The sequence below is a fragment of the Podarcis melisellensis genome, assembly GCF_964234715.1.
Source record: "Podarcis melisellensis genome assembly, chromosome: 2".
In the NCBI taxonomy this organism is placed as follows: Eukaryota; Metazoa; Chordata; class Lepidosauria; order Squamata; family Lacertidae; genus Podarcis; species Podarcis melisellensis.
Window position 1 is genome coordinate 112894708 of NC_138529.1, and position 22471 is coordinate 112917178.

A 22471-nucleotide genomic window follows, 5' to 3' on the forward strand; every position below is an offset into this window, starting at 1 on the left:
AAAAAAAAAAGTCAACAGTAGATGTTGGTGGAGCACCCTTTCCATGATCAACAAACTTCTGGCTGTGAGGTGTGCAAAATTGTACAGTAGATTGCACTTCTGGAAGAGGAAAATACTTAGACAGGCATAGTTTTATTGATCCTGGTTGCAGGGTTTTTAAATAACTTGGAATACTATGTGAGGCTCTGGTCACCTCAAAAAGAGCATTGTAAAGCGGGGGATGGAGCGAATTCATTTCTTTAAAAAGTATATATCATCCTCATCTTACTGCAGAATTCTCTTCATATACAAATTTCTGCAAGTGCAATTTACCCTAACACAATGCAATTATTGTGTGGTATTTTCACCACACAATATGTGAAATTTTACCCACACTTTACTCCTGTATATGCATTATTGTACACACTGCTTGGCTTTAAAATCCATAGGTAAAGGTAAAGGGACCCTGACCATTAGGTCCAGTCGTGACCGACTCTGGGGTTGCGGCGCTCATCTCGCTTTATTGGCCAAGGGAGCTGGCGTACAGATTCCGGGTCATGTGGCCAGCATGACGAAGGCGCTTCTGGTGAACCAGAGCAGCGCAGGGAAACGCCGTTTACCTTCCCGCCGGAGGTATTTATCTACTTGCACTTTGACATGCTTTAGAACTTCTAGGTTGGCAGGAGCAGGGACAGAGCAACAGGAGCTCACCCCGTCGTCGGGATTCGAACCACCTACCTTCTGATCGGCAAGTCCTAGGCTCTGTGGTTTAACCCACAGCACCACCCGCGTCCCTCTTTAAAATCCATAGAAGTGTGAATTTTGAGGGTTGGCTATGTTTTGGCTTGCATGTTGTTTTGGCAAATGTGATTTTGGTAGTTTCACTTCACAATGCAAACTGAATGGACTTTCTCCCCGATCCCATATCTAATGGAAAACAGTGTAAATCCTCCAGCAGAGGACTGAACAGCCAATTCGCTTTTGTCACATCCACAGCATACATTTAAAGCACTTACTAGACCACTTTAGCAGTCATGGAGAATCCTGCGGACTTCGTTTGTTAAGAGTGCTGACCTCGCAGAGCTAGAGTCCCCAGACCCTTAAACTACAGTTCCCAGGGTGATGGTGCTTGAAGTGTATGCTGTGGATGTGACTTTTCTCTCTAGGAGTTGGGCAAGGGCCTTGTGTGCGCACTGCTGACCTGTGGAGGCATCAGTGGATACGGGGCCAAGCCGCTCGCCACCAGAGATTCCATAAAGGTCAAATCGGTATCGCTGGGAAGGAGACAGGTCAGAGACTGTGACCTCACGGGAACCACCATCGACAGGCATGGTCTGCAGCTCGTCCTCTCCATCTTCATACTGAACAAGGAAGGAGTCAAAATTCCCAGTTGGGACACTCCAGGAAAGATGGATTGAATTGCTGTTAGCTTCTGAGACTGAGAGCTGCCCCAAGCTAGGCTCACTCTTTCCATCATCTTCGTCATCTTCTCCCTCCTTGTTGTCCTCCTCAGCTTCAGCTAGAAGAAAAAATGGGGAGTGGGAACAGGGGTAAAGGTCCCGCCATTGTGAGAAATGAACCACCAGGATCATTTTGCTATCAAGTACAGGGAGGAAAGCAAGAGCAGACTAACACATCCTGATGGGAGAAAATTCCTGCAAGATAACAGAAAGGCAAATAGGGCAGCGAATGTGCATTTGTGGCAGAGTTCCTTCAACACAGCTGCTTATAACGCCGTCCATTATAGGAGGGAGGAAATGGGAAATTAGGGAATAAGAAAAAGGAAAGAACAAGTTTCAGGCTGTGTGCACACTCCAATTTACTCTGGACCTAGAGCGCTCCTGCCACTGGTTTGGGTAGAGGGATACACATGATGTGAGCCTTGATCCATATCTATCCTATATCTTTCATGTCATTGCTTAGGAAATACAGGCATTGCATTTCCTCCCAAGCCAGCTTTGATCCATAGTGAGAAAAAGAACAGCACAGTCTCATTGTAAATCAGTAATTGTGTGCACAACCATAGTCTCAATAGTTTGACTGTATACGCTCCCCCTTCGTATTTTAAAACAAACCCTTTTTTGGCAAAACGCCCCACCCCCATAAATCAGAAAGCATTGCCTCCTCACAATGAAAGACTCTTTAAGAGACGTCCATGAAACTTCTGTGGATCAGGAATTGGTTAAGTAAAGGTAAAGGGACCCCTGACCATTAGGTCCAGTCGTGACCGACTCTGGGGTTGCAGCGCTCATTTCACTTTATTGGCCGAGGGAGCCGCCGTTTGTCCTCAGACAGCTTCCAGGTCATGTGGCCAGCATGACAAAGCCGCTTCTGGCGAACCAGAGCAGTGCACGGAAATGCCGTTTACCTTCCCGCCGGAGCGGTACCTATTTATCTACTTGCACTTTGACGTGCTTTCGAACTGCTAGGTTGGCAGGAGCAGGGACCGAGCAACGGGAGCTCACCCCGTTGTCGGAATTCGAACCGCCAACCTTCTGATCGGCAAGTCCTAGGCTCTGTCGTTTAACCCACAGCGCCACCCGCGTCCCCTGGAATTGTTCAGAGAGCTTCAAACAAAAAGATTGGGAAGAGCTCCAAAAGGACCTCTCCAAACTGAATGAACAGGCAGTAAAGTGGCAAGAACCATTTAACGTAAGCCAGTATAAAGTACTGGATGTCAGGGCAAAAAAATAAATAAATCTTGATTTCACATATACACTCGTGAGGACTGAACTGGCATTGACAGGCCAGGAACGAGACCTTGGGGACATAGTGGATGGCTTGATGAAGATGTCGATCCCATGTGTGGTAGCTGTGGGAAAAGGCAAATTGTAAATGGAAGTGGGATGATGCGGACACAGCTTAGAAGGCGAGAGGATGTCACTGAGAGAATTTGCTTCCTCCTTTCTGCCCCTAAAACAGAAAATGAAGAGAGAAGACTGCTGACCTGTGGTGGCTTCAGAGGAAATAGGGCCCAGGCGCTTGCGGCCAACGACCCCGTAGAGATTGAACTTGTATCTGTGGGAAGGAACCAGGTTGGGGACAGTGACCTCGCGAGCAACTCCCTCCACGGTCAGCGCCTGGGGTTTGCCCTCTGCATCCTTGTACTGGATCAGGAAGGAGTCGAAGTCCCCAGTGGGGACAGTCCAGGAGAGAAGAGCGGAATTGCTGGTGACCTCTGAGACAGAGAGCTCTTCTAGGCTGGGCTTCGCTGGGCCTTCGCCAGACACTGCAGCTGCTGAGGCCAAGAGATTAAAAACAAACAGGAATTAAATCTGTGTTCAGCTAGTACAGTGGTACCTCGGGTTAAGAGCTTAATTCTTTCTGGAGGTCCGTTCTTAAGCTGAAACTGTTCTTAACCTGAAGCACCACTTTAGGCCTCCCACTGTCGCCGTGTGATTTCTGTTCTCATCCTGAAGCAAAGTTGTTAACTCGAGGTACTATTTCTGGTTAGTGGAGTCTGTAACCTGAAGCGTCTGTAACCCGAGATACCACTGTACGCTGGGTTCAGAGGCAAATAAATTAGGCTCGAAGCTCAGAGTACCGAGTTCAAATTCCATCACTGCCAGGGATTTTCATAATTGACATGTAAGAAATACAGCTGAGGCTACAAATCGGTGCTATCTAGAGCCTTAAACTGCTTTAGGAGTCGCTCCCTCCTCTTGAGGAACTTAGCTTCACAAATTCGCCTCCACAGGAAGAAAAACAGTTAACACCCCCTTGTTAACTTCCTGCTCAAAATCTCACACATAGAATGAAACTCCACCCAAACTGCTTCTTCAGGGCCAGCACCAGGAGTCAGGGCAAACTCCATCGGCTGACACCCCTACCCCCTCCGTCAGCAGCACTGGTCTGCTTTGCCCCCTCCTTTCCCCAGTGATGCCAAGCTCATCTAGCAGCAGGTAGGCCAGGGTTGCCCAGTAGTAGTGGGGCCAGCCAAAGAAGGGTGAGGCCTGGTTGACCGGACTCACCGGCAGAGGGACCACTGGAATTTTCCCATGATGCAATGATAATACATTGCAGGCATTGCCTTGAGGGAAATTTAAATGACAGCTGTGCTGGTGAGTGTAGTTCAGCATCAAGCAAAAATACAAATAAAATCAAAGGCCGCCCCCCAAGTGACCCAGTTTCTGCTACCTTGGCAGAACCCTCTAGGCTTCCGATATTTACCTCATTATTGCCTGTATTAGGACCAGGCCTGGTAAATTTTCATTTTGAAAAGAGATCATCAAGTCTTTTTTATATGGATCTGCATATACATTTTTGTCTGAAATATGCGAAATAGCTTAATATAGCCAGACACGTGCCAAGGGAGGGACAGACTTGATACTTTCAGTTTCTCTCTGTTTCCCATTTCCCCTAATTTTTGGTTTCCCAAACTTCTGCATCAGCTTCTAATGATTTTTTAAAAGTCTGTGTGAGACTTTGCCTGCATTTTAGTGTGCCTACTTCCTAATGCACATACAGGCAACACCCAATTTTTGCAGGGGTTGCGTTCTAGGTCATTACGCATGATGGTGGTGCATGTATATGCCCACCCTAGTCCCCTCCCCCTTTCCCTGCCATTTCCGGGCTCTCAGCAATGCACATGTGCATGGTTGTGTGTGCTTTGAATGCGTGCAAAATGGTTGCTGCCAGTATTAAATTTGTATGAAATTTTGCCTAATATACACATTTTTATGTATATTTCAGCCAACATAACTACATTTTCATACGTTATTTTCTTGAGCATAGACATTTTTATTCCCAATTCCCCCAAATCTGCACATGTTTGTGTGCACATTATTTGGTTGTCTTGGTTTCATACACACTGCAACATTTGCAAGAGTGCAAATTTTGAAGATTAGTTGTGTTTCGCTTTGCGTGTCATTTCGGGAAATGCAAATTAAGTAGCTTTTCATGTGAACTGAAACAAATTTACACCACCACTCCCAATGCCCTATTCATGCCAAAGAGCCATGTGCTGACCTGTGACTGTGTCGGCAGAGACAGGGCCAAGGCGTTTGCGCCCTACAATCCCGTAGAGGTTGAACTTGTATCGTCGGGCAGGAGACAGGCCAGAGATGGTAGTCTCATAGGTGCCTCCATCCAAGGGCAGCTGCTGGGGTTTGCCTTCAGCATCCTTGTACTGGACTAAGAAGGAGTCAAATCTCCCGGCTAGAACAGTCCAGGAGAGGCGGGCAGACTCACTGGTGACATCAGAGACAGAGAGTTCTCCTAAGGTTGGTGCAGCCAGCAATTCTGCAACTGGAGAAGAGAACAGAGAAAGAGAGAACAAAACTGAATAATTGGTAAGCACCAACTTGGCTCCTGCGATCAACTTATTTATCATTCAATAGGTAGTTCTTCAGGTAGTGGCATGTAAGATAGGCAGGAATCAAAAGAATAGAAGATCCCTGCTGGATCCGGCCAGTGGCCCATTCTAGCCCAGAATCCTGTTCCCACAGTGGCCAACCAAATGTCTATGGGAAACCAGCAAGCACGAGTGCTCTTGCCACCAGCAATTTCCACCCAGTGGTATTCAGGGGCATATACTGCTTTCAACAGTGAACATCAGGGTTAGTGTATTGTCTAAAATAATACAGTAGTACCTTGGATTACATACGCTTCAGGTTACAGACTCCGCTAACCCAGAAATAGTACATCGGGTTAAGAACTTTGCTTTAGGATGAGAACAGAAATCGTGCTGTGGCAGCGCGGCGGCAGCGGGAGACCCCATTAGCTAAAGTGGTGGTTCAGGTTAAGAAAAGTTTCAAGTTGAGAATGGACCTCCGGAACGAATTAAATACATAACTAGAGGTACCACAGTACAGCGATAGTGCTGACTTAATGTCAATAATTCTATGGCATGGGAGCTGCCACACTGAAAGGCTGACTCCCTGCAAATGCAGAATGAACATTATTATTATTTATTAAATTTGTATACCGCCCCTCATCTGAAGATCACAACAGAAAAATTATAATATGGGAACATAAATACATAATGAAACAAGCCAATAATTGCCCCTCCCACAAACACATTTAAAAAGCCATAGAAAGTTAATCAGACCAATGCCTTGTTGAAGAGGAATGTTTTTCATGTAGTGCCTAAAGATATGTAATGATGGCACCAGGGGAGCCTCCCTGGGGAGGGCATTCCACAAACGGGGAGCCTCCAAAGTAATAATAATAATAATAATAATAATAATAATAATAATAATAATAATAATAATAACAATAATTTATTTATACCCCACCCATCTGGCTGGGTCTCCCCAGCCACCCTGGGCAGCTTCCATAAAGTATTAAAATACAGTGGTCTGTTAAACATTAAAAGCTTCCCTAAACAGGGCTGCCTTCAGATGTCTTCTAAAAGTCTGGTAGTTGTTCTTCTCTTTGACATCTGGTGGGGATGTCAAAGAGAAGAACAGCTACCAGTAAGGACCCGTAGTCATGTTGCCACCCTGTGGACTCATGTAGGAGGCACACAAAGAAGGCATGATGGTCACAGGGTCCAGGTTGGTTTGGACAGTCCCCACGTGGGCTCAGCCACTATCTTTGTGTGAATTGACACAGAAAATAGATCCCGGAAAAGGGCCCCAGCTCATCAAGTGAAGCTGACCTGTGGTGGCGTCTGTGGAGATGGGGCCGTGGCGCTTGCGGCCAGTGAGTCCGTAAAGGTTGAACTTGTATCTGCGGGAAGGAACCAGATTGGGGATGACGGTCTCACGGAAAGCTCCCTCCACTGGGATTGCCTGAGGTTTGCCCTCAGCGTCCTTGTACTGGATCAGAAAAGAGTCAAATTTCCCCGTGGGGACAGTCCAGGAGAGACGGATGGAATCAGTGGTGATATCCAAGGCTGAGAGCTCTCCCAAGCTGGGCTGAGGAGCTGGCGTTGTTGGTAGTACAGCTGAAAAATGGAGAAACAGAGAAAGTGCATCTTAAGGGATGGGGGAAGCAAGAGGTGAGAGAAGCAGAAGGCTCTCAGGAGCAGGGAGATCCCTAGGCTGGGAGCAATTGAGGGCTCCTTTGTCATGTGACAAAGACACATGACAGCAGAAGCAGCAAAGCAGGCTGGGAAGTGCATGGACTGCACAGTCATTTGGGCTTACTAAAGTTATTCAGGCCTAACTGCTAACTGTTGAGTCATTCTGACATGTGACTGAGTAGCCAGTTTCTCTTTTGTGTTCTCTGTAAGATGTCAGTGAGAGTCTGTCTGCTTTAGCTGTGAGCAGAGTCAGTATGTAACCTCAGTCAAACTGTTTGGAACCGTATTGTTTATGAAGAAGTTTATTTTAAATTCAGTAAAGCTTTTATTCTTTAAAACTCTGCATTATTAGTTTACATTGCGCGTCATCCTTTGGAGGTGACGTTGAGGATACAGACAGTAGCAGAGAAAATTATTAACTGTCCTGAGCTGGTTCTCAGGAATAGAGGAATCTGCCTTATATACTGAGTCAGGTCACAGAGAAAAAATTCATTTGACCTACCAAGGTGGTTCTCAGGAAAATAAGTAGCTACCTTATGCTGAGTTGGACAATTGGTCCATCTAGTTCAGTAGTATCCAGACTGTCTGCTAGCAGCTCTCCAGGGTATCAGGCAAGAAATCTTTCCCAGCCCTACCTAGAGATGTTGGGACTGAATCTGGGACCTTCTGCATGCAGAGCTGTGGCCTAAGTTGTGGCCTCTTGACCATGTGTTATGGCTGGCAGAAGGTCTTTAGAACCTCCCCTTGCTGACCTGTGACTGTGTCAGCAGAAACTGGACCCAGACGCTTGCGACCAGAGACTCCGTAAAGGTTGAACTTGTATCTTCGGGAAGGCACGAGGCTGGAGACAGTGACCTCACGGGAACCTCCATCCACTGGAAGGGCCTGAGGTTTCCCCTCCGCATCCTTGTACTGGACCAGGAAGGAGTCGAAGCTCCCAGTAGGGACAGTCCAGGAGAGACGGACAGAGTCGGTGGTGACGTCCGAGACTGAGAGCTCTCCCAAGCTGGGCTGAGGAGCAGGCGTTGTTGGTAGTGGGGCTGCGAAACAGAGGAGGAAGAGATGAGAATGTACATCTTAACGGATGTGGGAAGGAAGATATGAGACAGAGGCAGAAGGTTCTTTTAATGAACTCTGTGACAGCTGGCTGGCCTTGAGATGGGTGCTTCACCTCCAGACCTGGTGCTTTTACTTTAAGCAAGCAAGAAACCTCCATGTGACACTTTCCAATTTGCGGCAAGCGTTTTCTCCTAAAGCTGATCCCAAAGTGCCCCCTGCTTTTGGAACATGGGAAGGTAGCTGATACTGAGTCAGGCCATTGGTCCATCTAGTATTGTCTAATCCAGGGTTTCCCAAACTTGGGTCTCCAGCTGTTGTTGGACTACAGCTCCCATCATCCCTATTTTGCAGGACCAGTGGTCAGGGATGATGGGAATTATACTCCAAAAAAAGAGCTGGAAACCCTGATCTACAGTGACTTGGCAGCAGCTGCTCTTCCTTTCAGCTAGGTCCCTTTCCATACTAGCCTTTTCTGAAAGAGGACAACAGTTCTGGAGGCTTTGGGCAAACTAAATCCTAAAATAAATTGAAATGAAGTGGGGGCTTGCCGAAATAGGAATTAGCATGTGGCTGCATTATTAATTCTTTTCAAAATCGTTAAAAGCTTTGCCAACATTTTTAACCCTGTTGTGTATCTTTTTGCTCCATTCTGCTCTGATTTGTCAGAAGCGGCTTAGTCATGCTGGCCACGTGACCCGGAAGCTGTACGCCGGCTCTCTCGGCCAGTAAAGCGAGATGAGAGCTGCAACCCCAGAGTTGTCCATGACAGGACCTAGCGGTCAGGGGTCCCTTTACCTTTACTTAGAGTAGACCCACTAATATTAACATAACAAAGTTAGTTCTCCTGGGTTTACTCTGAGTAGAAAGTAACTGGATACAACCACATAATAATAATAATAATAATAATTTATTATTTGTACCCCGCCCATCTGGCTGGGTTTCCCCAGCCACTCTGGGCGGCTTCCAACAGAAATGAAAAATACACTAAAATGTCACATATTAAAAACTTCCCTGAACAGGGCTGCCTTCAGATGTCTTCTGAATGTCAGGTAGTTGTCCATCGCCTTGACATCCGGTGGGAGGGCATTCCACAGGGCGGGCGCCACCACCGAGAAGGCCCTCTGCCTGGTTCCCTGCAACTTGGCCTCTCGCAGGGAGGGAACCGCCAGAAGGCCCTCGGAGCTGGACCTCAGTGTCCGGGCAGAACGATGGGGGAGGAGACGCTCCTTCAGATATACTGGACCGAGGCCATTTAGGGCTTTAAAGGTCAGCACCAACACTTTGAATTGTGCTCGGAAACGTACTGGGAGCCAATGTAGGTCTTTCAAGACCGGTGTTATATGGTCTCGGCGGCTGCTCCCAGTCACCAGTCTAGCTGCCGCATTCTGGATTAGTTGTAGTTTCCGGGTCACCTTCAAAGGTAGCCCCACGTAGAGCGCATTGCAGTAGTCCAAGCGGGAGATAACCAGAGCATGTACCACTCTGGCAAGACAGTCCGCAGGCAGATAGGGTCTCAGCCTACGTACCAGATGGAGCTGGTAAACAGCTGCCCTGGATACAGATTTGACCTGTGCCTCCATGGACAGCTGTGAGTCCAAAATGACTCCCAGGCTGCGCACCTGGTCCTTCAGGGGCACAGTTACCCCATTCAGGACCAGGGAATCCTCCACACCTGCCCGCCTCCTGTCCCCCAAAAACAGTACTTCTGTCTTGTCAGGATTCAACCTCAATCTGTTAGCCGCCATCCATCCTCCAACCGCTTCCAGGCACTCACACAGGACCTTTACCGCCTTCACTGGTTCTGATTTAAAAGAGAGATAGAGCTGGGTATCATCTGCATACTGATGAACACCCAGCCCAAACCTCCTGATGATCCCTCCCAGCGGCTGCATGTAGATGTTGAAAAGCATGGGGGAGAGGACAGAACCCTGAGGCACCCCACAAGTGAGCGGCCAGGGGTCTGAACACTCATCCCCCACCACCACTTTCTGAACACGGCCCAGGAGGAAGGAGCGGAACCACTGTATGACAGTGCCCCCAGCTCCCAGCCCCCCAAGACGGTCCAGAAGGATGTCATGGTCGATGGTATCAAACGCCGCTGAGAGATCCAGCAGAACTAGGAAACAGCTCTCACCTTTGTCCCTAGCCCGCCGGAGATCATCAACCAGTGCGACCAAGGCAGTTTCAGTCCCATGATGGGGCCTGAATCCCGACTGGAAGGGATCCAAATGGTCCGCTTCTTCCAGGCGTGCCTGGAGTTGTTCAGCAACCACTCGCTCAATCACCTTGCCCAAGAATGGAAGGTTTGAGACTGGGCGATAATTGGCCATCGTGGCCGCATCTAAAGATGGTTTTTTAAGAAGCGGTTTGATAACCGCCTCTTTCAGCGGGTCTGGGAAGGCTCCCTCGCGGAGGGAAGCATTCACCACCCCACGAAGCCCATCGCCCAGTCCTTCCCGGCTAGCTTTTATAAGCCAGGATGGGCAAGGATCCAGGAGACAGGTGGTTGGCTTCACTCGTCCAAGCAGCCTGTCCACATCCTCGGAGGTAACAGATTGAAATTGATCCCACACAACATGAAGATACAGAAGCAGTTTGGAAGTTTATCCCATCTGAAAATCCAGTTCCTCGAGCCAAGATGGGAATGTGAGCCTGGAGAGAATGCCTCCCCAAACCTGGTGGCCTCCAGACTGGGGGGAAGGGTGGTTGCTGACCTGTCTCTGCTTCGGTGGAGATGGGGCCCAGACGCTTTCGGCCCAAGACACCATAGAGGTTGATCTGGTATCTGTGGGATGGGGCCAAGTCGTGGAGGTGGAGAGAGCGGAGGCGCCCGTCAACAGGGAGAACCTGGGGTTTGCCCTGAGCGTCTTGGTATTGGATGATGAAAGAGTCAAAGTCCCCGGCCTCCACAGTCCAGGAGATGTCAAGGGAGTTTGGCATGGCATTACCAGCTGTTAGCTCTCCGAGCTTGAGTGCTGGAGTGGGCTTCACCATCAGTTGATCTGGAACAGAGAGAAGAATAAGGAGTCAATGGCCACCATGAGAGAGAGAGAGAGAGAGAGAGAGAGAGAGAGAGAGAGAGAGAGAGAGAGATGCTTCTTCCAACTTATCACCTATGCCAGAGGGTGTTGTGTTCTGCCCAGCGCTGGCATCACCACCTGGCATCATTGCCAGGGCCCTTACAGGCTCAGCTGCTGACTGCTTGTCTGGGCACCCTTAATTTTCACCCCCTTTCCTCCCGGCACTCTCTTTTAAAAAAAACAACATAATTTTTATTGAGTTTTCCAAAATTAAATTTCGCATAAATTACCTAAACTTCCTAACTACCATGTTACTCAAAGTGAGTATCGACCTCCTTCCCTCCCTCTTTCTGACTTCCCCATTTTTTTTGTCAGATCATTTGCATTTCTATAATCACTTCTTTACTAAATATTATCTTTATCATTCACCCTCTTATATGTAAATTAGCTCCTTAATTTCACATTACATAACAATTCATGTTAAAGCTGCAAAAGTTTTCAAATATTTACAATTTTCTTTCAAATAAATTATAAATTTGCTCCAGTCCTTAAGAAACAATTCATCGTGCCAGTTTCTTATCTTTCCCGTTAACTTTGCCAATTCGATATATTCTACCATCTTTATCTGCCAGTCTTCGAGGGAGGGGAGTTATTGCTGCTTCCATCTTTGGGCCATCAAAATTCTTGCAGCCATTGTGGCATACATAAGCAAATTTACATCGTTTTTTTGAATTTCCTCATCACTTAACCTCAATAAGAAGGCCTCTGGTTTTTTACCAAAATTATAAGCTTCCGGCACTCTCAACACTGCCTGGCAAATGGATCCAGCCACTATTTTAATCTCCCACAATGCCCTCAAGCAAGCATTGCTTTGGGTTTTGTGGAAAACGTCAGTGTTGGCTAAAGCTGCATATTCCTGCATTGCAGGAATAGGCGATCCTCAGTGACCCTTCCAACGCGATGATTCCATGATTCTATATGACAATCGAAATGAATTATTCGCTCTGACATGGGGGGGAAACGCACTTCCGGGGCACAGTGGCAACTTCGTTTGTATATATATACATGCACCCTCGGTCTGCATTGCAGATGGAGACGCAGCAACGCCCCTGCTCCTGAGACAGAATGGAAATAAATTGCTTCCCCTGTGAAAGAATTATGGTTGCTGTGACCTCAGCTGACCTGTGACTGCACTAGTGGAAATGGGGCCAATTCGCTTGCGACCAGAGATCCCATAGAGATTGAACTTGTATCTACGGGAAGGCAGGAGGCTAGAAATGGTGACCTCGCGAGAACCTCCGTCCACCGGAAGGGCCTGAGGCCTCCCCTCCGCATCCTTGTATTGGACCAGGAAGGAGTCAAAGTTCCCAGTGGGGACTGTCCAGGAGAGGCGGAGAGAATCACTAGAAACATCAACGGCTGAGAGCTCCCCTAGGGTGGGTTGTGGTGGCGGCGTCACTGCTGAGGCTAAAACACAGAGGGAGAGAAAAAGGGGGTGAAGAGTGAAGTACAGTTGGAAACTCTTCTGCTCCTGTAAAAATTAAGTCATGATTAGAAGAATGCAAAAGGTCTCCCAGTGTGCTTCTACGCCTTAGGGCCTAAGGCATAGAACAGACAGAAGAGCTATACCAAAAGGTGAGATGAGATTAACTCGCCCATTGTTTCCCCCCAACAGCAAGGCTAAAAAGCAGGCACTCATAATTAGGGATGCTGGAGAATGCCAACTGGATCAGAAACAGGTGCAGAAATCACCTGTTTTCAGATTCACTAGTTGCCAGGACCAGATTAAGATAATGCAAATGCAAGTGGGCAGTTCTTGACAGTGTATTTCAAAGCTGGAAATAACTATCATCACTGGTGACTGGTGCCCAAATGATGCATAAAACCTATGGCTGTGGTGATGTGTATGCACTGGTAACCTCAGGTCGAAACAAAATTTAAAAATTCCTTCCAGTAGCACCTTAAAAAGGGACCCCTGACCATCAGGTCCAGTTGTGACCGACTGGGGTTGCGCCGCTCATCTCGCTTTATTGGCCAAGTGAGCCGGCGTACAGCTTCCGGGTCATGTGGCCAGCATGACTAAGCCACCTCTGGGGAACCAGAGCAGTGCACGGAAACACAGTTTACCTTCCCGCCAGAGTGGTACCTATTTATCTACTTGCACTTTGAGGTGCTTTCGAACTGCTAGGTTGGCAGGAGCAGGGACCGAGCAACAGGAGCACTCCCTGTGACAGGGATTCGAACCACTGAAAGTGCCATAAATGTAGTGCAAATGGAGCTGGGAAAGTAGTTCACGAGGGAGAGGGAAAAGGAACTTTCACCCCAATGTTAAAATAAATGTAAAAAGTAAGTATCTGCTTGTGGCCTGGCTATCTCGTGAGCAGAGAGGTTTTCCTCTCCTCCCGCCACCCAAGAAAGGCCCTTCAGGTGTAGAGCTCAATAGGTATGCCTGAAAGAGAACAGAAATTCATAGGCTGGGATGCATCTTCTGATGCTTCCGATGTGCCCCTGAGGAAGAAAGGAGAAAAGCGTGTCCGGGGCAGGGGGAGGGGAAAGACCACAGCCCAGTCGGCCAGTTCATCCACTGCTGACCTGTGACAGCCTCCACGGGCAGGGGGCCATAGCGCTTGCCGTGGTAAAGTCCGTAGAGGTTAAACGTGTATCTGTGGGAGGGCTCCAGGTTGGGGACAGTGAGCGTGCGGGAAGCCCCATCCACGGGCAACGCCTGCGGCCTCCCATCTGCATCTTCGTACTCCACTAGAAAGGAGTCAAAATTCCCAGTTGGGACAGTCCAGGAGAGACGGGCCGAGTCACTGGTGATGTCAGAAACGGACAGCTGGTCCAGGCTGAGCTGAACGACAGTGACCTTTTCTGTGGTGGCCCCTGGTGGCGTTCCTACAGCAGCTAAAACAGAGAGAAAGTGTAACCCCATAGCAGTGGGACAAGACATAGGGCAGCGGTGGGGGACTCTGTTACCAGCCTTAAGGATGCATTCTTTTCTGGTTCACCTCTGACAGTCCCCAGGCCAATGGTGGGTGTGGTCAGAGGTAAAAGAGGGTGGAGCCATGAATGTCAATGTTGCTTTTGCAAATTGGTTTCTCCCAATTTCTCCTTTTTCTAGTTTTGGGTTCAGCTTCATGGGCATAGCCAGGATTTTTGTTGGGGGGTGGCAGGACTTTATTAGGGTGGCAGAACTAATGTGATTGGTCAGTATTTCTATTGTTTTATTTGATCGGCGGGGCAGGACAGCAGCTGCCCCCTCTGGCTATGCCCATGTTCAGCTTGTTGTATTTCTGCAGCAATTTTAAATTTATTTTTGGGTTTTTGGGGGGATTTTTAAGAATAAGGCACTATGAAAATTCAGCTGCAGATATCTTATACCGTGGGAGACTGAGGCCCTTTAAGAGTCATGTTTTCCCTGCTAAAAGAAACATGGGATTTCTGGTTTGTTAAAGGAGATGAGAATTGTTAGGAGACTTTTAGCAAACTAGAGTATATGTTTGTCCCATTGCAATCTCAAATTACCTGCAATCCTTTTACCTGGGCCCATTTAAACTTGCCATAAATGGAGAGCAAATGGGCTGAGTCACTGGTGATGTCAAACGGGGCTGTAAAAGTGGTTCACGATGGAGAGGGAGAAGGAACTTTCAGCTCAGTATTAAGATAGATGTAAAATGTAAGTACAGTCATACCTTGGAAGCTGAACAGAATCCGTTCTGGAAGTCCGTTCGACTTCCAAAATGTTTGACTTCCAAAATGCAGCTTCTGATTGGTTGCAGAAAGCTCCTGCTGCCATTTGGAAGCCTCATTGGATGTTCGGCTTCCAGAAGAATATTCGAAAACCGGAACACTCACTTCCGGTTTTCGATCATTCAGAAGCTGGAACGTTTGACTCCCAAGGCGTCTGGGAACTGAGGTATGACTGTATCTGCCTGTGGGCCAGGCTATCACTTGAGCAGAGAGGTTTTCCTCTCCTCCCGCCACCCAAGAAAGGCCCTTCAGGTGTAGAGCTCAAAAGGTGTGCCTGAAAGAGAACAGAAATTCATAGGCTGGGATGCATCTTCTTCCGATGCTTCCGATGTGCCCCTGAGGAAGAAAGGAGAAAAGCGTGTCCGGGGCAGGGGGAGGGGAAAGACCACATCGAGGTCAATCACTTCATCCACTGCTGACCTGTGACAGCCTCCACGGGCAGGGGGCCATAGCGCTTGCCGTGGTAAAGTCCGTAGAGGTTAAACGTGTATCTGTGGGAGGGCTCCAGGTTGGGGACAGTGAGCGAGCGGGAAGCCCCATCCACGGGCAACGCCTGCGGCCTCCCATCTGCATCTTCGTACTCCACTAGAAAGGAGTCAAAATTCCCAGTTGGGACAGTCCAGGAGAGACGGGCCGAGTCACTGGTGATGTCGGAAACGGACAGCTGGTCCAGGCTGAGCTGAACGACGGTGACCTTTTCTGTGGTGGCCCCTGGTGGCGTTCCTACAGCAGCTAAAACAGAGAGAAAGTGTAACCCCATAGCGGTGGGACAAGATGTAGGGCAGCGGTGGGGGACTCTGTTACCAGCCTGAGGGATGCATTCCCTTCAGGTCAACCTCTGAAAGTCCCCAGGCCAATAGTGGGTGTGGCTAGAGGCAAAAGGGGGTGAAGCAATGGATGTAAATGTTACCTATGTAAAGTAGGCTGTTTTCTGCATGCACTCAAACACGTCTCTCTATCCCCCACCCACCCACCATAGCTGTCAACGTTTCCCTTTTTTTAAGGGAAATTCCCTTATTCCGAATAGGATTCCTCGTAAGAAAAGGGAAAAGTTGACAGTATGCCACCCACCGAAGCAAGCAAGCAAGAAGAACAGCATCAGAATCCGAGGACACAATCCAAATCAGGCCAAAAGACTTGGGTGCAAAACAAGGCTTGTGAGTAGTGTGTTCAGTGGATCATTCCAAGGGCCAGACATAAGTTGCCTTATGGCTCCCAGGCCAAATGAGGTACCCTAACTCATAGAGAGCTAAACTATATGTGAAAAGGGCACTGCATACTGGTAGGCATGGACAAAGCAGTCAGCTTTGGTTTCTCACAATTTCTCCATTTTCTAGTTTTGGGTTCACATTCATGCGCATAGCCAGGGGGGCAGAAGCGATGTGATTGGTCAATATTTCTATTGTTTTACTTGATCTGGGGGGCAGCTGCCCCCCATTGTCTACGCCTATGTTCAGCTTCTTGCATTTCTGCAGCAGTTTTAAATTGATTTGAGGTTTTTTCAGATTTTTAAAAATAAGGCAGCATGAAAATTTAGCTGCAGATATCTTACACCATGGGAGACAGAGGCTCTTTAAGAGTCATGGCTTCCCTGCTAAAAGAATCCTAGGATTTCTGGTTCGTTAAGGGAGACGAGAGTTGTTAGGAGACCCTTAGCAAACCGGACTTTGAAACCGAGTGAGTCTCATAGCCATCTCAAATTTTCTGCAATCCTTTAACCTGGGCCCATTTAAACTTGCCATAAGCGGAGGGCAAATGGGCTGAGTCACTGGTGATGCCAAACAGGGCTGTGAAAGTGGTTTGCGGTGGAGAGGGAGAAGGAACTTTCAGCTCAATGTGAAGATAAATGTAAGAAGTAAGTATCTACTTGTGGCCAGGCTATCAATCAAGCAGAGAGGTTTTTCTCTCCTCCCGCCACCCAAGAAAGGCCCTTCAGGTGTAGAGCTCAAAAGGTATGCCTGAAAGAGGACAGAAATTCATAGGCTGGGATGCATCTTCTTCCGATGCTTCCGATGTGCCCCTGAGGAAGAAAGGAGAAAAGTGTGTCCAGGACAGGAGGAGGGGAAAGACCACATCGCGGTTGATCACTTCATCCACTGCTGACCTGTGACAGCCTCCACGGGCAGGGGGCCATAGCGCTTGCTGCGGTAAAGTCCGTAGAGGTTAAACGTGTATCTGTGGGAGGGCTCCAGGTTGGGGACAGTGAGCGTGCGGGAAGACCCATCCACTGGCAACGCCTGTGGCCTCCCATCTGCATCTTCATACTCCACTAGAAAGGAGTCAAAATTCCCAGTTGGGACAGTCCAAGAGAGACGGGCCGAGTCACTGGTGATGTCAGAAACGGACAGCTGGTCCAGGCTGAGCTGAATGACGGTGACCTTTTCTGTGGTGGCCCCTGGTGGCGTTCCTACAGCAGCTAAAACAGAGAGAAAGTGTAACCCCATAGCGGTGGGACAAGACGTAGGGCAGGGGTGGGGGACTCTGTTACCAGCCTGAGGGTTCATTCCCTTCTGGTCTACCTCCAAAAGTCCCCAGGCCAATGGTGGGTATGGCTAGAGGCAAAAGGGGGTGAAGCAATGGATGTCAATGTTGCCTTTGTAAAGTAGGCTGTTTTCTGCTTGCACTCAGACTCGTCTCTCTATCACCCAAGCAAGCAAGTGCAGTATCAGAATCCAAGGACACAATCCAAGTCAGGCCAAAAGACAAAAGCAAGGCTTGTGAGGGGTGTGTCTAGCAGATAGTTCCAATGGGCAGACTGAGATGCCTGGAAGGCTACTTATGGCTCCCAGGCCAAATGAGGTTCCCTAATCCAAAGAGAGCTAAACTATATGTGTAACGGGTAATGCATACTGGTAGGCATGGACAAAGCAGTCATTTCTGGTTCTTCCCAGTTTCTCCTTTTTCTAGTTTCGGGTTTAGCTTGTTGCATTTCTGCAACAGTTTCAACTTTATCTTATTTTTAAAAAGAAAATAAGGCACAATGAAAATTCAGCTGCAAATATGTTACACCGCTGGCGACTGAGGCCCAGTGTCAGAGTCATGGCTTCCCTCCTGGGTAGTTTTTTAAACGGAGTTTAGAGTTGCTAGGAGAAGTTTAACAAGCTAGATTTTCCTGGCCCACAGTTCTCCAGCAATTGTGGCCGGGATGAAGAACCCAATGCCTTCCAGATGTTGTTGGACTACAACTCCTGTCATCCCAGGCCATCAACCATGCTGGCTGGGCCTGATGGGACCTGGGGTCCAAAAACATCTGGAGGGTCATAGGGTCTCCATCACTAGTCAGACAAAATCCCCAATCACCTGCTCCATCTTCCTTTTTTAAACGGAGTGGAGGTGTCCGATATTAAACCTGGGACAGTTTACATACAAAGCTATTGATCTATTGTGTAGCTATGGAATTGTGGAGGCACATGGTGCTGTATATTTAAGGAAGCAAGACTATGGAGTCCCCATGCCACCTCAAATTTTCTACAATCTGTCTCCACAGGCCCCTTCAAACCTGCCATAAATGTAGTGCAAATGGGGCTGGAAAAATGGTTTGTGGCGGAGAGGGAGAAGGAACTTTCAGCTCAATGTTACGATGAATGTAAAAAGTAAGTATCTGCCTGTCGGTCAGGCCATCACTCGAGCAAAGAGGTTTTTCTCTGCTCCCGCCACCCAAGAAAGGCCCTTCAGGTACAGAGCTCAAAAGGTGTGCCTGAAAGAGAACAGAAATTCATAGGCTGGGGAGCATCTTCTTCCGATGCTGCAGATGCACGCTGAGGAAGAAAGGAGAAAAGCGTGTCCAGGACAGGGGGAGGGGAAAGACCACATCGCGGTTGATCACTTCATCCACTGCTGACCTGTGACAGCCTCCACGGGCAGGGGGCCATAGCGCTTGCCGCGGTAAAGTCCGTAGAGGTTAAACGTGTATCTGTGGGAGGGCTCCAGGTTGGGGACAGTGAGCGTGCGGGAAGCCCCATCCACGGGCAACGCCTGCGGCCTCCCATCTGCATCTTCGTACTCCACTAGAAAGGAGTCAAAATTCCCAGTTGGGACAGTCCAGGAGAGACGGGCCGAGTCACTGGTGATGTCAGAAACGGACAGTTGGTCCAGGCTGAGCTGAACGACGGTGACCTTTTCTGTGGTGGCCCCTGGTGGCGTTCCTACAGCAGCTAAAACAGAGAGAAAGTGTAACCCCAAAGTGGTGGGACAAGACGTAGGGCAGGGGTGGGAGACTCTGTTACCAGCCTGAAGGATGCATTGTCTTTTGGTCAACCTTCCAAAGTCCCCAGGCCAATGGTGGGTGTGGCTAGAGGCAAAAGGGGGTGGAGCCATGAATGTCAATGTTGCCTTTGTAAAGTAGGCTATTTTCTGCATACAGTCAGACATGTCTCTCTATCCCCCACCCAAGCAAGCAAGAGCAATATCAGAGTCCAAAGACACATTCCAAGTCAGGCCAAAAGACTTGGGTGCAAAGCAAGGCTTGTGGGGGGTATGTCCTGAGGGGAGGGTGTGTGTCCAGCGGAGAGTTCCAAGGGGTGTGTTCAGTGGATCATTCCAAGTGCCAGACTGAGATGCCTGGAGGGCCGCATATGGCTCCCAGAACAAATGAGATTCCCCAACCCTGAGTGAGAGCTAAACTACTACTACTATTAAAATTTGTATACTGCACTTCACCCATAGATCTCAGGGCAGTTCACAACATAAGAAATACAACATTCCCCCAGCACACACATTTTTGGATGTATTGCTTGGCTGGAGAACTGCATTGTGAACCTTGGAGAAGTACACATCTCAAAGAATGGTTGTGTTTGGGTCTGCTTGTTGCTTTGGAAAGTGTGAATTGGGGAGAGATTTACTGAGAAGTGCAAAATGATTCAATTTGGTCCCCCATCAATTTGGGTGCTTCTCCTTTCCGCTACACTGACTATGTAACTGTATCTTTGAGGGATGTGCAGAAAGGCACAGATGGATCAGCAGGGGTGGGAAAGAGAAGAGTAAAAGACAAATAGGAAAGAGAAGGAACAGATAGAATGTCTGGAAGAGGTTCGTGTCAACACAGCTACTGTAAAATCAGGGAGAAAGCAATAAGTTTTACTGTTAGGTGGCCACTTCTGACACCGCTGCTGCTTCCTGAGGAAAGAAGGAAATTGATAAGGAGGGTGGGAATTCTGAAACACCTCCAGGCAAGGAGGCACACGAAGAAGGGCCTCAGACGATGGTCACAGGGTCCAGGTTGGTTTGGACAGTCCCACATGGGCTCAGCCACTAGCTTTGCATGAAATGACACAGAAAATAGATCCCGGAAAAGGGCCCCAGCTCATCAAGTGAAGCTGACCTGTGGTGGCATCTGTGGAGATGGGGCCGTGGCGCTTGCGGCCAGTGAGTCCGTAAAGGTTGAACTTGTATCTGCGGGAAGGAACCAGATTAGGGACGATGGTCTCGCGGAAGGCTCCCTCCACTGGGATTGCCTGAGGTTTGCCCTTGGCATCCTTGTATTGGATCAGGAAAGAGTCAAAGTTCCCCGTGGGGACAGTCCAGGAGAGACGGATGGAATCGCTGGTGGCATCAGAAGCAGAGAGCTCCCCCAGGCTGGGAGGAGTTGGCTGTTCCTGTGAAGATGCTGGAGGAACAGAAAGAAGTAGATGCTGCTGAACAAATGCTCTCCTAGGTGGGCAGTTTAGAAGATAAACGAACTGAGGAGGGCGCATATTATGGAAGTTTACACAAATTTCAAAAGACGAATGTGTTTCAGTTTGTGTATTGGTTTGGAAAAAGTGAATTGGGTGGATTTACCAATAAATGCAAAATGTTTCAGTTTTCTCCCCAATCCGTACTCAGAACATACAAAGATTGCTCCTCTCACCCACCCACTGATTGAGTAACTGTATCCTGAGAGGAGTCCCTTGGAACCAAGGCCTATGAAATCAATGGGAAAGCAATAAATGTGAGTGTTCGGCAGCCACTTCTGACACCGCTGATGCCCTCTGAGAAAACAAGAAAACTAAAACACATCCAGCCCAAATGACTCTTGCTGCTGACCTGTGGTGGCATCTGTGGAGATGGGGCCGAGGCGTTTGCGGCCAGTGAGTCCGTAAAGGTTGAACTTATATCTGCGGGAAGGAACCAGATTGGGGACGACGGTCTCACGGAAAGCTCCCTCCACTGGAATCGCCTGAGGTTTGCCCTCAGCGTCCTTGTACTGGATCAGAAAAGAGTCAAAGCTCCCCGTGGGGACAGTCCAGGAGAGACGGACGGAATTGCTTGTGGCATCGGAAGCAGAGAGCTCCCCCAGGCTGGGAGCAATTGAGGGTTCCTTTGGAGGTGATGCTGGGGAAACAGATAGTAGTAGAGAGAAAAATCATTTGACCTACCAGAGTGGTTCTCAGGAACATAAGAAGCTAGCTTATACTGAGTTGGACCATTGGTCCATCTAGTTCAGTAGTATCCAGACTGACTGCTAGCAGCTCTCCAGGATATCAGGCAAGAAGCCTCTCCTGGCCCTATCTGGAGATGTCAGGGACTGAATCTTGGGCCTTCTCCATGCACAGCAGAAGCTATAACCCTAAGCTGTGGCCTCTTGACCATGTATTATGGCTTGCAGAAGGTCTTTAGAACCTCCCCTTGCTGACCTGTGACTGTGTCAGCAGAAACTGGACCCAGACGCTTGCGACCAGAGACTCCGTAAAGGTTGAACTTGTATCTTCGGGAAGGCACGAGGCTGGAGACAGTGACTTCGCGGGAACCTCCATCCACTGGAAGGGCCTGAGGCTTCCCCTCCGCATCCTTGTACTGGACCAGGAAGGAGTCGAAGCTCCCAGTGGGGACAGTCCAGGAGAGACGGACAGAGTCGGTGGTGACGTCCGAGACTGAGAGCTCTCCCAAGCTGGGCTGAGGAGCAGGCGTTGTTGGTAGTGGGGCTGCGAAACAGAGGAGGAAGAGATGAGAATGTACATCTTAACGGATGTGGGAAGGAAGAGATGAGACAGAGGCAGGAGACCCTCCTTATGAGCTCTGTGACAGCTGGTTGACCTAGAGATGGGTGTTTCATCTCCAGGGCATGTGTAAGCCATGTGACATCTGTCAAATTTAATTAAAATGCCCTTGGAGAGAAACATCAAAAGCAATGATAATAGCTGAAAGAACAACAATTTAAAAAGTTTTCGCTACCTTGACTTCCACATCTACCAACTCATGCAAATATCCTCCAAAGCATCCCGAGATCTATAGCTTTCTGGAGATACTGTGATTTCCATTCTAAAGATCCCCTACGCCTTCACAGAACCACAGTTCCCATGGCTCCTTAGGAATATTGCAATTCCCATGGCTCCTTAATAGAACCACAGTTCCCACAGCTCCTTAGTAGCACTGCAATTTGCATGGCTTGTTAGCAGAATGACAGTTCCTGTGTTTCATTAGTAATGGCTGTGAAATAAGCTCGCTGCTCGTTTTATTTTGTCATGGACAGACATGCACTATGAAAAAAATCGCAGAACGAATCCTCTGCTCTCGTAGCACCACAGAACGAGATGGCGTTCCAAAGTTTTAGGATTCAGCTTGTGGCTCCATCTTTTTCTGGTCTTGCCATACCAAAAGGAGAAAGAGGACAAATGCTCTGTCAGTTAGAAAAGACATATACAGTGGTACCTCGGGTTAAGTACTTAATTCGTTCCGGAGGTCTGTTCTTAACCTGAATCTGTTCTTAACCTGAAGC

At 48.5% G+C, this 22471-nt stretch overlaps 1 protein-coding gene across 16 annotated transcripts in view; it reads right to left on the minus strand.

The window, feature by feature from the left end:
* The window catches only part of TNXB (tenascin XB), a 119123-nt gene that overhangs the window by 31808 nt on the left and 64844 nt on the right, over positions 1-22471 (minus strand). For 5 of the 16 annotated variants that reach the window (XM_081901264.1, XM_081901277.1, XM_081901263.1 and 2 more), the window contains 14 exons: positions 21390-21677; positions 20800-21087; positions 20096-20380; positions 18618-18929; positions 16880-17191; positions 15196-15507; positions 13618-13929; positions 12208-12492; positions 10720-11007; positions 7699-7986; positions 6581-6868; positions 4948-5226; positions 2927-3217; positions 1181-1498 (listed from right to left, as the gene is read on the minus strand). In XM_081901264.1, the coding sequence (XP_081757390.1) occupies positions 1181-1498; positions 2927-3217; positions 4948-5226; positions 6581-6868; positions 7699-7986; positions 10720-11007; positions 12208-12492; positions 13618-13929; positions 15196-15507; positions 16880-17191; positions 18618-18929; positions 20096-20380; positions 20800-21087; positions 21390-21677 (4146 nt within the window). The remainder of the gene's footprint in view (positions 1-1180; positions 1499-2926; positions 3218-4947; positions 5227-6580; positions 6869-7698; positions 7987-10719; positions 11008-12207; positions 12493-13617; positions 13930-15195; positions 15508-16879; positions 17192-18617; positions 18930-20095; positions 20381-20799; positions 21088-21389; positions 21678-22471) is intronic. The other 11 variants (XM_081901274.1, XM_081901272.1, XM_081901273.1 and 8 more) reach the window with 11 other exon arrangements.